Source organism: Haliotis cracherodii, unplaced genomic scaffold, assembly GCF_022045235.1.
Source record: "Haliotis cracherodii isolate W230 unplaced genomic scaffold, xgHalCrac1.p SCAF_9, whole genome shotgun sequence".
Taxonomy (NCBI): domain Eukaryota; kingdom Metazoa; phylum Mollusca; class Gastropoda; order Lepetellida; family Haliotidae; genus Haliotis; species Haliotis cracherodii.
The window spans coordinates 49,580,446-49,593,428 of NW_027266343.1; the positions used below are offsets into that span (position 1 = coordinate 49,580,446).

Consider the following 12,983-nt stretch of genomic DNA (forward strand, 5'->3'; position numbering starts at 1 on the left):
TCAAGTCTACAGAAACACAGAACAGAGAGACACTGGTGATCTCAAGTCTACAGAAACACAGAACAGAGAGACACTGGTGATCTCAAGTCTACAGAAACACAGAACAGAGAGACACTGGTGATCTCAAGTCTACAGAAACACAGAACAAAGAGACACTGGTGATCTCAAGTCTACAGAAACACAGAACAGAGAGACACTGGTGATCTCAAGTCTACAGAAACACAGAACAGAGAGACACTGGTGATCTCAAGTCTACAGAAACACAGAACAGAGAGACACTGGTGATCTCAAGTCTACAGAAACACAGAACAGAGAGACACTGGTGATCTCAAGTCTACAGAAACACAGAACAGAGAGACACTGGTGATCTCAAGTCTACAGAAACACAGAACAGAGAGACACTGGTGATCTCAAGTCTACAGAAACACAGAACAGAGAGACACTGGTGATCTCAAGTCTACAGAAACACAGAACAGAGAGACACTGGTGATCTCAAGTCTACAGAAACACAGAACAGAGAGACACTGGTGATCTCAAGTCTACAGAAACACAGAACAGAGAGACACTGGTGATCTCAAGTCTACAGAAACACAGAACAGAGGGAGACTTGTGATCTCAAGTCTACAGAAACACAGAACAGAGAGACACTGGTGATCTCAAGTCTACAGAAACACAGAACAGAGGGAGACTTGTGATCTCAAGTCTACAGAAACACAGAACAGAGAGACACTGGTGATCTCAAGTCTACAGAAACACAGAACAGAGAGACACTGGTGATCTCAAGTCTACAAAAACACAGAACAGAGAGACACTGGTGATCTCAAGTCTACAGAAACACAGAACAGAGGGACACTGGTGATCTCAAGTCTACAGAAACACAGAACAGAGAAACACTGGTGATCTCAAGTCTACAGAAACAGAGAACAGAGGGACACTGGTGATCTCAAGTCTACAGAAACACAGAACAGAGGGAGACTTGTGATCTCAAGTCTACAGAAACACAGAACAGAGAGACACTGGTGATCTCAAGTCTACAGAAACACAGAACAGAGAGACACTGGTGATCTCAAGTCTACAAAAACACAGAACAGAGAGACACTGGTGATCTCAAGTCTACAGAAACACAGAACAGAGGGACACTGGTGATCTCAAGTCTACAGAAACACAGAACAGAGAAACACTGGTGATCTCAAGTCTACAGAAACAGAGAACAGAGGGACACTGGTGATCTCAAGTCTACAGAAACACAGAACAGAGGGACACTGGTGATCTCAAGTCTACAGAAACAGTCAGTGACAAACATGTAAAGACTTATTTCCTCTAAGAAATCTGTTCCTTCCAGAGTCTAGTTCTCAGTATGGTACAGCACAGTATGTAACTGTCAGCTACTTGTCTGAGGCAGTACTTCATTGTTTGATTGGTCAGCATAAAGGTAAGGGGTCAGTTCAGAAGTGCACGCTGAGATAATGGAGTGACATTTATCAGAGCACGTTGTGATGAAGCATTGCCATCTGTTTACATCAGTTGAAGAATGAAGGGTGGAGAGTGTTCATCCACACTGACGTGTCCATCATCAGTCAAACAGATCTGTGAAAGCTTCAGCCTCAATCTGAGCGTTGTAGGTAGAGATTTCATTATTCTTGGACTTCACCCAATTGGTGATGAATTCTTCCAGATCTTTACAGGATTAAGGAAAGTAACAGTTTTTATTATAAAGTATTTAGGCATATTCTGGTCATATATAGTGAAAACGTTTTACTCTGGATATCATACTCCATTCCTTTGAATGTCCATTTGAGTATTGTCATAAACAAAACAAAATTGATTTAATTTTAAACTCAGCCGAAGTCAACAATATTGTAAAACCTTGTACAGTATCAGACATGTGGCCTGTCTCCTTCCTACTGTGGAACACAAGGATACTAGGGTGTGTGCTGGACTTGTCCCCACCCATGCTGAGGAACTGTGTGCCGTTGTAGAACCAGCCGGGGGGCAGGGTCTCAAGGTGGTGCGTCTTCTGTTAACAGAACAATTCCATTCCATCAAGACAATTAAATTATGGGATCATTATCCAATTTTTTCATCAAATACAAATTTTCGGACTCCAACCATGGCATTTTGTAAACAGGAGATGATGAAGTCATTATGGGAAGTTTCAAACATTCTATAGAATGACAGGTCAGCTTAAAAGAAAGCCCAATGTCACAGAGTTTGGACACATTTACCAATTTGAAACTGACAATCATGGGTATGGTGCTGTATACCAACAATTATCAACAGTAAATTTGGTATTTCAAATCCATGACCATTGAATCCTGGTACAGTCAAGGGAGGTAAGTATGGTGAACAGTAGGTACCAAAGACAGATAAACTTGTAAATAACATCCCAAACGTCTTACATGTATCATGGAGATTTCTTCTTTGGTGAGTCCTCCTCGGGACACGGGCTTCTTCTTCTCGGGTTTCTGTGGAGGACAGCACATCAGTTAGACAGTCAGGAAATAGTAGTAGTAGTAGTAGTATGTTATGAAACCCCGGCCTCACCTGTTGAGCACAGTGGCATTATGTTTTGAAACCCCGGCCGTACCTGTTGAGCACAGTGGTATTATGTTATGAAACCCCGGCCTCCCCTGTTGAGCACAGGGGCATTATGTAATGAAACCCTGGCCTCACCTATTGAGCACAAGGGCATTATGTAATGAAACCTCGGCCTCACCTGTTGAGCACAGGGGCATTATGTAATGAAACCCTGGCCTTACCTGTGGCGCACAGGGACATTATGTTATGAGTGAGTGAGTGAGTTTGGTTTAACGCCACTTTTAACAGTATTCCAGTTATATCGCGGCGTGTCAGCTTAATGTGGGAGGAAAGCCCGAAGTGATGCAGGTCTCAGACGTTTACCACTTCGGTGAAACCCACAAGCACGGGTATGGTGCTGACAAACCTAGAAACATAATCGGGGGGAACCTGGATTCGAACCCACAATCATAGATTTCTGGCGTGCCCAAGGGACAGAACTCCGCAGAGCGAATCGCGGGGCCTTAGACGACTGGGCCACCCGTGCCCCCCATTATGTTATGAAACCCCGGCCTTACCTGTTGAGCACAGAGACGTAGCCAGTCCTTGAGCTTGTCCTCCTGCAGGCCACACCCACTGAAGGTGAGGAAACAGTCATGGAGAGGCTGGCCATTCATTTGCCGAGATGGAGGGATGGCCTGGTCATCTGATGGCGACGAGGCCAGGAAGCCGCTCAGTGTCACAAACTGTAGCTCCACTATCTGGCGGGAATCTGGGACAAAGTTGACACAATATTACATGAGATCAGATATTGCTTCCATCAGTGTATGAAACTCCCGGAAATATTGGTTAGAACCATATCTACTCCTACAGAGTGTCAAGTCCGACAATAACAGTATCAAGTTACTTCAAGAACAGGACCCGACCAGAATGCATTTATAAACTGCTGTTGGTCCTGGCATGTTAACTATCATTAATCAACTGATACCGCCATCAATGCTCCGTCTGCCGTCAATGTGGTAGATGTTGTGACCTACCTGTGAGTCTCCATCTGCCCTCAACGTGGTAGATGTTGTGACCTACCTGTGGATCTCAGTCTGCCCTCAACATGGTGGATGTTGTGACCTACCTGTGGATCTCAGTCTGCTCTCCACAGGGTAGATGTTGTGACCTACCTGTGGATCTCAGTCTGCCGTCAACGTGGGATATGTTGTGACCTACCTGTGAGTCTTAATCTGCTCTCCACAGGGTAGATGTTGTAACCTACCTGTGAGTCTCCATCTGCCCTCAACGTGGTAGATGTTGTGACCTACCTGTGGATCTCAGTCTGCCCTCAACGTGGTGGATGTTGTGACCTACCTGTGGATCTCAGTCTGCTCTCCACAGGGTAGATGTTGTGACCTACCTGTGAGTCTCCATCTGCCCTCAACGTGGTAGATGTTGTGACCTACCTGTGGATCTCAGTCTGCCGTCAACGTGGGATATGTTGTGACCTACCTGTGAGTCTCCATCTGCTCTCCACAGGGTAGATGTTGTGACCTACCTGTGAGTCTCCATCTGCCCTCAGCGTGGTAGATGTTGTGACCTACCTGTGAATCTCAGTCTGCCCTCCACATGGTATATATTGTCTTCCAGCCTGTGTTTGTTCAGCCTCCCATGAAGATCTGACAAGGAAATACACCATCATGATTACCCCTCACAACAGATTGTAGATAACACAACTGTGGCTATATATTTAGGCTTCAAATATTAGATACCCGCTACTTTCTCATTGTTTCAGTTTTGTTAGGCGGTCACAAACAGCAGGAAATAAAAACAATGTTTAATAAGGATGTTGAAGCAATGTGCTGTTGGTGTTTCATCAAAATTGGATATATCTACCTTTAACAACAGTTCAAGATAGAACCTTCACAGAGAATCTATATGTTTGTTAGAACCAGAAAAGTATCCTTATGATTTTAGTGAATTAAAGCATGGAAACTTTTCAGTAAAGTTTAGAGGGAGACTCCTATCTTAGAGACAATGAAGATACTTGGCAACAAATCAATGCAGGCACTTCATGTGATTAAGGTACAGAATAAAATAGTGATTCTGGATATGAAATAGGTACAGATATCAAGTTGATCTTTATGCACAATAAATCAAACATCAAACACAAGCATGAACCAAGCAATAAAGGCCACTGGTATCTCTCACCTCTGAGACTGTTGTGAAGCTTGTTCCTGTCCAGGGCTTTGGAGAAGTGGAGGACCACTTGGTTCATGGGTGGTGCGGTGGTGGCTCGGAGGTAGATGCCCTGGTGCCTGGTGAAAAAACCCCAGCACAATTGTTTTTAAAGTTTGAATTTTTTAAAATCAATTCATATTTTCAAAAATAAAACCATGTAGAAGTATTCTTTGAAGTGCCAGTACAGTTAATTTTTTTAAATTGATATAGCTAACTTAAGATATTTTCAGTTGACAATCAAACATATGATAAATCAACTGATAGTGAGAGGTATAGTTTCTTTTGCTTCTCAGTTTAAAATATCTTGAAAAATAAACAGTTCAAGCAAATTGAAGCACTAGTAAAATATACCACATCATGAGTATAGCCATGACTATGGCTGACTTACCAGCCAGGGTGGAGACACTGTCTGGCGGCCACCATCTGGGGCAGGTGGAAGCTGGACTCGGACATGATGAGCTCCAGGTCAGGGCTTCTGCAACACAATCACAGACAGACTAGGAAACAGTAAAACCTCACACCTGGGGTGTCTCACTGGGAAACAGTAAAACCTCATACCTAGGATGAGGCCTCACTAGGAAACAGTAAAACCTCACACCTGGGGTGTCTCACTGGGAAACAGTAAAACCTCATACCTAGGATGAGGCCTCACTAGGAAACAGTAAAACCTCACACCTGGGATGTCTCACTGGGAAACAGTAAAACCTCATACCTAGGATGTGGCCTCACTAGGAAACAGTAAAACCTCACACCTGGGATGTCTCACTGGGAAACAGTAAAACCTCATACCTAGGATGTGGCCTCACTAGGAAACAGTAAAACCTCATACCTAGGATGTGGCCTCATTAGGTGGTGATGTAAGGTGAAATAGGGTTTAACGTCGCGTCCAAGATTATTGCACTGATATAGCGACGTGCATGCACATGTCTGTGTGTGTGGTTGCTTGTACTAGTCCAGACTGATGCCGATTTATAGTGCTAGCTCAGTGAGATATCATGCCGCAGTTTAACATGAATACCCCACTCAGACACAGTTTACTGACTCCGAGCCGACCAGTCCTTGTTTTAGCCCCTTAATGCTGAGCGCCAGACAAGGTAACAAGAAGTACCATCTTTTAACGTCTTTTGTTATGACGCGGTCGGGGATCGAACCCCGGACCTTCCGCTCTCCAGGCGGCCGCTCTACCACTAGACCACTGAAGAAACTCACTAGGAAACTGTAAAACCTCACACCTGGGATGAGGTCACACTAGGAAAAAGTAAAAGCTCACACCTGGGATGAGGTCTCACTAGGAAACAGTAAAAACTCACACCTGGGATGAGGTCTCACTAGGAAACAGTAAAAACTCACACCTGGGATGAGGTCACACTAGGAAACAGTAAAAACTCACACCTGGGATGAGGTCTCACTAGGAAACAGTAAAAACTCACACCTGGGATGAGGTCTCACTAGGAAATAGTAAAAACTCACACCTGGGATGAGGTCTCACTAGGAAACAGTAAAAACTCACACCTGGGATGAGGTCTCATTAGGAAACTGTAAAAGCTCAAACCTGGGATGAGGTCTCACTAGGAAACAGTAAAAACTCACACCTGGGATGAGGTCTCACTAGGAAACAGTAAAAACTCACACCTGGGATGAGGTCTCACTAGGAAACAGTAAAACCTCGCACCTGGGGTGAGGTCTCACTAGGAAACAGTAAAAACTCACACCTGGGATGAGGTCTCACTAGGAAACATTAAAAGCTCACACCTAGGATGTCTCACTGGGAAATAGTAAAACCTCATACCTGGGATGAGGTCTCACTAGGAAACAGTAAAACCTCACACCTGGGATGGGATCTTACTAGGAAAAAGTAAAACTAAGAGGTTATTACAAAAAAACAAATTCCATCCAAAACAATGGTCAATATCTGTGATAGTGGAAGGAAGACTAGCAGGCTGAGTACCTACCTCCTGACAATGCCCCTCTCAGCCAGTAGCAGAGCCACATCGCTGTTGATACTGCGGACGAGATTCTGAACCTCTTCCAGCGTCTCGTTCTGGACAACAGGGGATTACAGTGGGAATCAGACTCAGCTGTCACATGGTTACAACCAGACACACACAGTGGATCACCATCTAATGCTTATAACAACATGTAATAAATGGTACCTTAAACCTTACAAATTATGTAAGTGTTGATTAAATATATTGTTCATTCATAACCTACACTGGCGGTCGGGTAGCCTAGTGGTTAAAGCGTTCGCTCATCACGTCGAAGACCCGGGTTCGATTCCCAACATGGGTATAATTTGTGAGGCCCATTTCTGGTGTCCCCCGCTGTGATATTGCTGGAATATAGCTAAAAATGGCATAAAACCATACTCACTCACTCACTCACTCACTCACCCACTCACTCACTCACTCATTACCTCCATCATTTATTATTTATAAATACTGGATATTTCATCATACCCAAATGAATGATACATTAGACTGACAGAAACGTATTTTATGAATAACAAATATTGTTAGAAACCTGCAGCATCTGAAAAGACGTCAGCTAACTGAACACTTGTATGGAACCAAAGCTAGTTCAGCCATAGTATTACAGGCCTTGGATAACAGACAGACATGTTTTGGAGCACTCTTGGCTAGGTTCAGTTTGTGTGTTGTTTTATGCAGCACTCAGCAATATTCCAGCTATATGACAGTGGTCTGTAAATAGTCGAGTCTGGACCAGACAACCCTGTGATTTACATCATGAGCATTGATGGGATACAATGACATGCATCAACCAAGTCAGTGATCTTGACCACCTGATCCCGTTAGTTGCCTCTTACGACAAGCATAGTCACCTCTTACGGGAAGCATGGATCTCCACTAGTCCCATGGATAACAGACAGACATGTGTTGGGAGCACTGTTGACTAGGTACATTGCCTACCTTGGTGGATATGGAGGATGTGAAGACGATGCAGTTGACCCAGCCCTGGCTGCAGTGGTTCAACAGAGTGGGGAACGTCAACCTGGAGCAGGGAGGAGTCAACGTGAGCTACAGTGCATCAGGGTGCCAACCCAGACTAGGAGTGGATGACTGAATGGTGTTATAAATATAACATATAGTGCCTGTGTTCCAATATCATTAAAATCAGACCCAAGTTCTCGCTACCACTAAACAAAGATCTGAGGACATCCCATTAGGGGAGATTGGCCTGTGTTCAAATCTGGACCTGACAACCAGTGGTTGATATTGTGAGCATTTATACATGTAACCTTGGGTACAATGACATCCAAACTGAAATAGGTCGGCTAGCCTGAGAAGCAAGTGTTTATCTGCAGGTGTCTGGTGTGTGATCATGTAGTGTTGTACCTGTGTTCCATGAATGTGTTGAGAGGGTCCACGCAGGCTGTCACTGCACCTACAACATGGCATAGGCAATGTACTCATACATATAGCGCCACAGATTATCCTAGGATCCTAGGGAATATACAGTACAATATAGGTAATACACACGCAGGCGTTCACTGCACCTACAACACGGCATAGGCAATGTACTCATACATATAGCGCCACAGATTATCCTAGGATCCTAGGGAATATACGGTACAATATAGGTAATACACACGCAGGCTGTCACTGCACCTACAACACGGCATAGGCAATGTACTCATACATATAGCGCCACAGATTATCCTAGGATCCTAGGGAATATACGGTACAATATAGGTAATACACAACATCAAAGTGAAATACTGACACACATATCAACAGGAATTATCATACAACACATCCTGGAGAATATGCATCTCATCATATGGAAGGAACAACACAATAGGGATCATACAACACATCCCAGAGGAACCTAAAACACATCATTTTCAAACACAGTTTCCACAAGAGTCAAATGATCAAAATCAAATCCAGATCTCCCCCTTAATGACGGAGAAACTCTCACCTATCCTGATCTGTGCAGCGACCTCTGTGTTTGGGTGAGAGACTATGGCATGGACTACATCAATGATGTCAGTGTACCTTAAATACATAAAATACAAAATATAATAAATCAAGAAAATATATGCCCTTAATATCAATACTGTCTGGCAATATTCCCCTTAAAGCTATTCTGATGTAACTATAGAGAACTTTGTGTCCCTAATAAATGGAAGTTGTCTTAGCAGAGTGGGAGGTTGGTGGTTTGATCCCCAGCCTTGTCATACCAAGAAGTTAAATGATGGTACTTGTTATTACCCTGCCTGGTGCTTGGCATTAAGAGAATAATACAAGGTATCATCGGTTTGGAGTCTGTGTAATGTGTCTGAGTGGGGTATTCATGTTAAACTGCAGCATGGTATCTCAGTTGTCTGGCACTATAAAAAAGGCATTAGTCCGGATTAGTACAAGCAGCCACATCCATACACGTGCATGCACATCTCTGCAAAAGTGCAATAATCTTGAACATGACGGTACACCCCATTTCACCTCACCTCAGTTCTATCTGACCTTATCAATGTAAATACTCATCAATAATCAATGAATGATAAAAATGTAAATGACACAAAACAGATAATTCTCAAGTATTACAATTAACAACACTGTGATGACATGGTCGGTAAATAATCAAAACCAGACTTAAGGTCACCCACTGGATTCATGAAGCATAATCGACAGGGGCCTAACTATGTGTCTTGGGACCTCCTACATACTACCTGTGGAGAATCTACCCACCCTGACATCCATCATACAACCTGTGGAGAATCTACCCACCCTGACATCCATCATACAACCTGTGGAGAATCTACCCACCCTGACATCCATCATACAACCTGTAGAGAATCTACCCACCCTGACATCCTACATACAACCTGTGGAGAATCTACCCATCCTGACATCCATCATATAACCTGTGGAGAATCTACCCACCCTGACATCAATCATACAACCTGTGGAGAATCTACCCACCCTGACTCCTACATACAACCTGTGGAGAATCTACCCACCCTGACATCCTACATACAACCTGTGGAGAATCTACCCACCCTGACATCAATCATACAACCTGTGGAGAATCTACCCACCCTGACTACTACATACAACCTGTGGAGAATCTACCCACCCTGACATCAATCATACAACCTGTGGAGAATCTACCCACCCTGACATCAATCATACAACCTGTGGAGAATCTACCCACCCTGACTCCTACATACAACCTGTGGAGAATCTACCCACCCTGACATCCATCATACAACCTGTAGAGAATCTACCCACCCTGACATCCTACATACAACCTGTGGAGAATCTACCCATCCTGACATCCATCATATAACCTGTGGAGAATCTACCCACCCTGACATCAATCATACAACCTGTGGAGAATCTACCCACCCTGACTCCTACATACAACCTGTGGAGAATCTACCCACCCTGACATCCTACATACAACCTGTGGAGAATCTACCCACCCTGACATCAATCATACAACCTGTGGAGAATCTACCCACCCTGACTACTACATACAACCTGTGGAGAATCTACCCACCCTGACATCAATCATACAACCTGTGGAGAATCTACCCACCCTGACATCAATCATACAACCTGTGGAGAATCTACCCACCCTGACTCCTACATACAACCTGTGGAGAATCTACCCACCCTGACATCCTACATACAACCTGTGGGGAATCTACCCACCCTGACATCCTACATACAACCTGTGGAGAATCTACCCACCCTGACATCCTACATACAACCTGTGGAGAATCTACCCACCCTGATATCCTACATACAACCTGTGGAGAATCTACCCACCCTGACTCCTACATACAACCTGTGGAGAATCTACCCATCCTGACATCCTACATACAGCCTGTGGAGAATCTACCCATCCTGACATCCATCATATAACCTGTGGAGAATCTACCCACCCTGACATCCATCATACAACCTGTGGAGAATCTACCCACCCTGACTCCTACATACAACCTGTGAGGTGAGGTGAGGTGAAATTGGGTTTAACGTCGCGTCCAAGATTATTGCACTTATATAGCGACGTGCATGCATGTGTATGTGTGTGTGTGGCTGCTTGTACTAGTCCGGGCTGATGCCGATTTATAGTGCTAGCTCACTGAGATACCATGCCGCAGTTTAACATGAATACCCCACTCAGACACAGTATACTGACTCCGAGCCGACCAGTCCTTGTTTTAGCCCCTTAATGCCGAGCGCCAGACAGGGTAACAACAAGTACAATCTTTTAACGTCTTTTTGTATGACGCGGCCCGGGATCGAACCCTGGACCTTCCGCTCTACGGGCGGACGCTCTACCACAGGACCACGGAGGCGGTCTCATATAACCTGTGGAGAATCTACCCACCCTGACATCCTACATACAACCTGTGGAGAATCTACCCACCCTGACTCCTACATACAACCTGTGGAGAATCTACCCACCCTGACTCCTACATACAACCTGTGGAGAATCTACCCACCCTGACATCCTACATACAACCTGTGGAGAATCTACCCACCCTGACATCCTACATACAACCTGTGGAGAATCTACCCACCCTGACTCCTACATACAACCTGTGGAAAATCTACCCACCCTGACATCAATCATACAACCTGTGGAGAATCTACCCACCCTGACATCCTACATACAACCTGTGGAGAATCTACCCACCCTGACTCCTACATACAACCTGTGGAGAATCTACCCACCCTGACTACTACATACAACCTGTGGAGAATCTACCCACCCTGACATCAATCATACAACCTGTGGAGAATCTACCCACCCTGACATCCTACATACAACCTGTGGAGAATTTACCCATCCTGACTCCTACATACAACCTGTGGAGAATCTACCCACCCTGACTCCTACATACAACCTGTGGAGAATCTACCCACCCTGACTCCTACATACAACCTGTGGAGAATCTACCCATCCTGACATCCATCATATAACCTGTGGAGAATCTACCCACCCTGACATCAATCATACAACCTGTGGAGAATCTACCCACCCTGACTCCTACATACAACCTGTGGAGAATCTACCCACCCTGACATCCTACATACAACCTGTGGAGAATCTACCCACCCTGACATCCTACATACAACCTGTGGAGAATCTACCCACCCTGACTACTACATAGAACCTGTGGAGAATCTACCCACCCTGACTACTACATACAACCTGTGGAGAATCTACCCACCCTGACATCCATCATACAACCTGTGGAGAATCTACCCACCCTGACATCAATCATACAACCTGTGGAGAATCTACCCACCCTGACTCCTACATACAACCTGTGGAGAATCTACCCATCCTGACATCCATCATATAACCTGTGGAGAATCTACCCACCCTGACATCAATCATACAACCTGTGGAGAATCTACCCACCCTGACATCCTACATACAACCTGTGGAGAATCTACCCACCCTGACATCCTACATACAACCTGTGGAGAATCTACCCACCCTGACATCCTACATACAACCTGTGGAGAATCTACCCACCCTGACTACTACATACAACCTGTGGAGAATCTACCCACCCTGACATCCATCATACAACCTGTGGAGAATCTACCCACCCTGACATCAATCATACAACCTGTGGAGAATCTACCCACCCTGACTCCTACATACAACCTGTGGAGAATCTACCCACCCTGACATCAATCATACAACCTGTGGAGAATCTACCCACCCTGACTCCTACATACAACCTGTGGAGAATCTACCCATCCTGACATCCTACATACAGCCTGTGGAGAATCTACCCATCCTGACATCCATCATATAACCTGTGGAGAATCTACCCACCCTGACATCCATCATACAACCTGTGGAGAATCTACCCACCCTGACTCCTACATACAACCTGTGGAGAATCTACCCACCCTGACATCAATCATACAACCTGTGGAGAATCTACCCACCCTGACTCCTACATACAACCTGTGGAGAATCTACCCACCCTGACTCCTACATACAACCTGTGGAGAATCTACCCACCCTGACATCCTACATACAACCTGTGGAGAATCTACCCACCCTGACATCCTACATACAACCTGTGGAGAATCTACCGACCCTGACTACTACATACAACCTGTGGAGAATCTACCCACCCTGACTCCTACATACAACCTGTGGAGAATCTACCCACCCTGACATCAATCATACAACCTGTGGAGAATCTACCCACCCTGACATCCTACATACAACCTGTGGAG

The 12,983-nt window shown here is 44.9% G+C and overlaps 1 protein-coding gene across 1 annotated transcript in view; it reads right to left on the reverse strand.

The window, feature by feature from the left end:
• Positions 1–1,296: 1,296 nt before the first annotated feature.
• The window catches only part of LOC139452711 (dynein axonemal assembly factor 9-like), a 179,601-nt gene continuing 167,914 nt past the window's right edge, over positions 1,297–12,983 (reverse strand). Inside the window, exons 29-39 of the mRNA XM_071234279.1 lie at positions 8,683–8,759; positions 8,097–8,145; positions 7,671–7,752; positions 6,696–6,784; positions 5,132–5,218; positions 4,714–4,820; positions 4,107–4,181; positions 3,096–3,289; positions 2,400–2,465; positions 1,924–2,017; positions 1,297–1,677 (exon numbers count right to left, since the gene is read on the reverse strand). Of these exons, the coding sequence (XP_071090380.1) occupies positions 1,574–1,677; positions 1,924–2,017; positions 2,400–2,465; positions 3,096–3,289; positions 4,107–4,181; positions 4,714–4,820; positions 5,132–5,218; positions 6,696–6,784; positions 7,671–7,752; positions 8,097–8,145; positions 8,683–8,759 (1,024 nt within the window). The 3' untranslated portion in view covers positions 1,297–1,573. The remainder of the gene's footprint in view (positions 1,678–1,923; positions 2,018–2,399; positions 2,466–3,095; positions 3,290–4,106; positions 4,182–4,713; positions 4,821–5,131; positions 5,219–6,695; positions 6,785–7,670; positions 7,753–8,096; positions 8,146–8,682; positions 8,760–12,983) is intronic.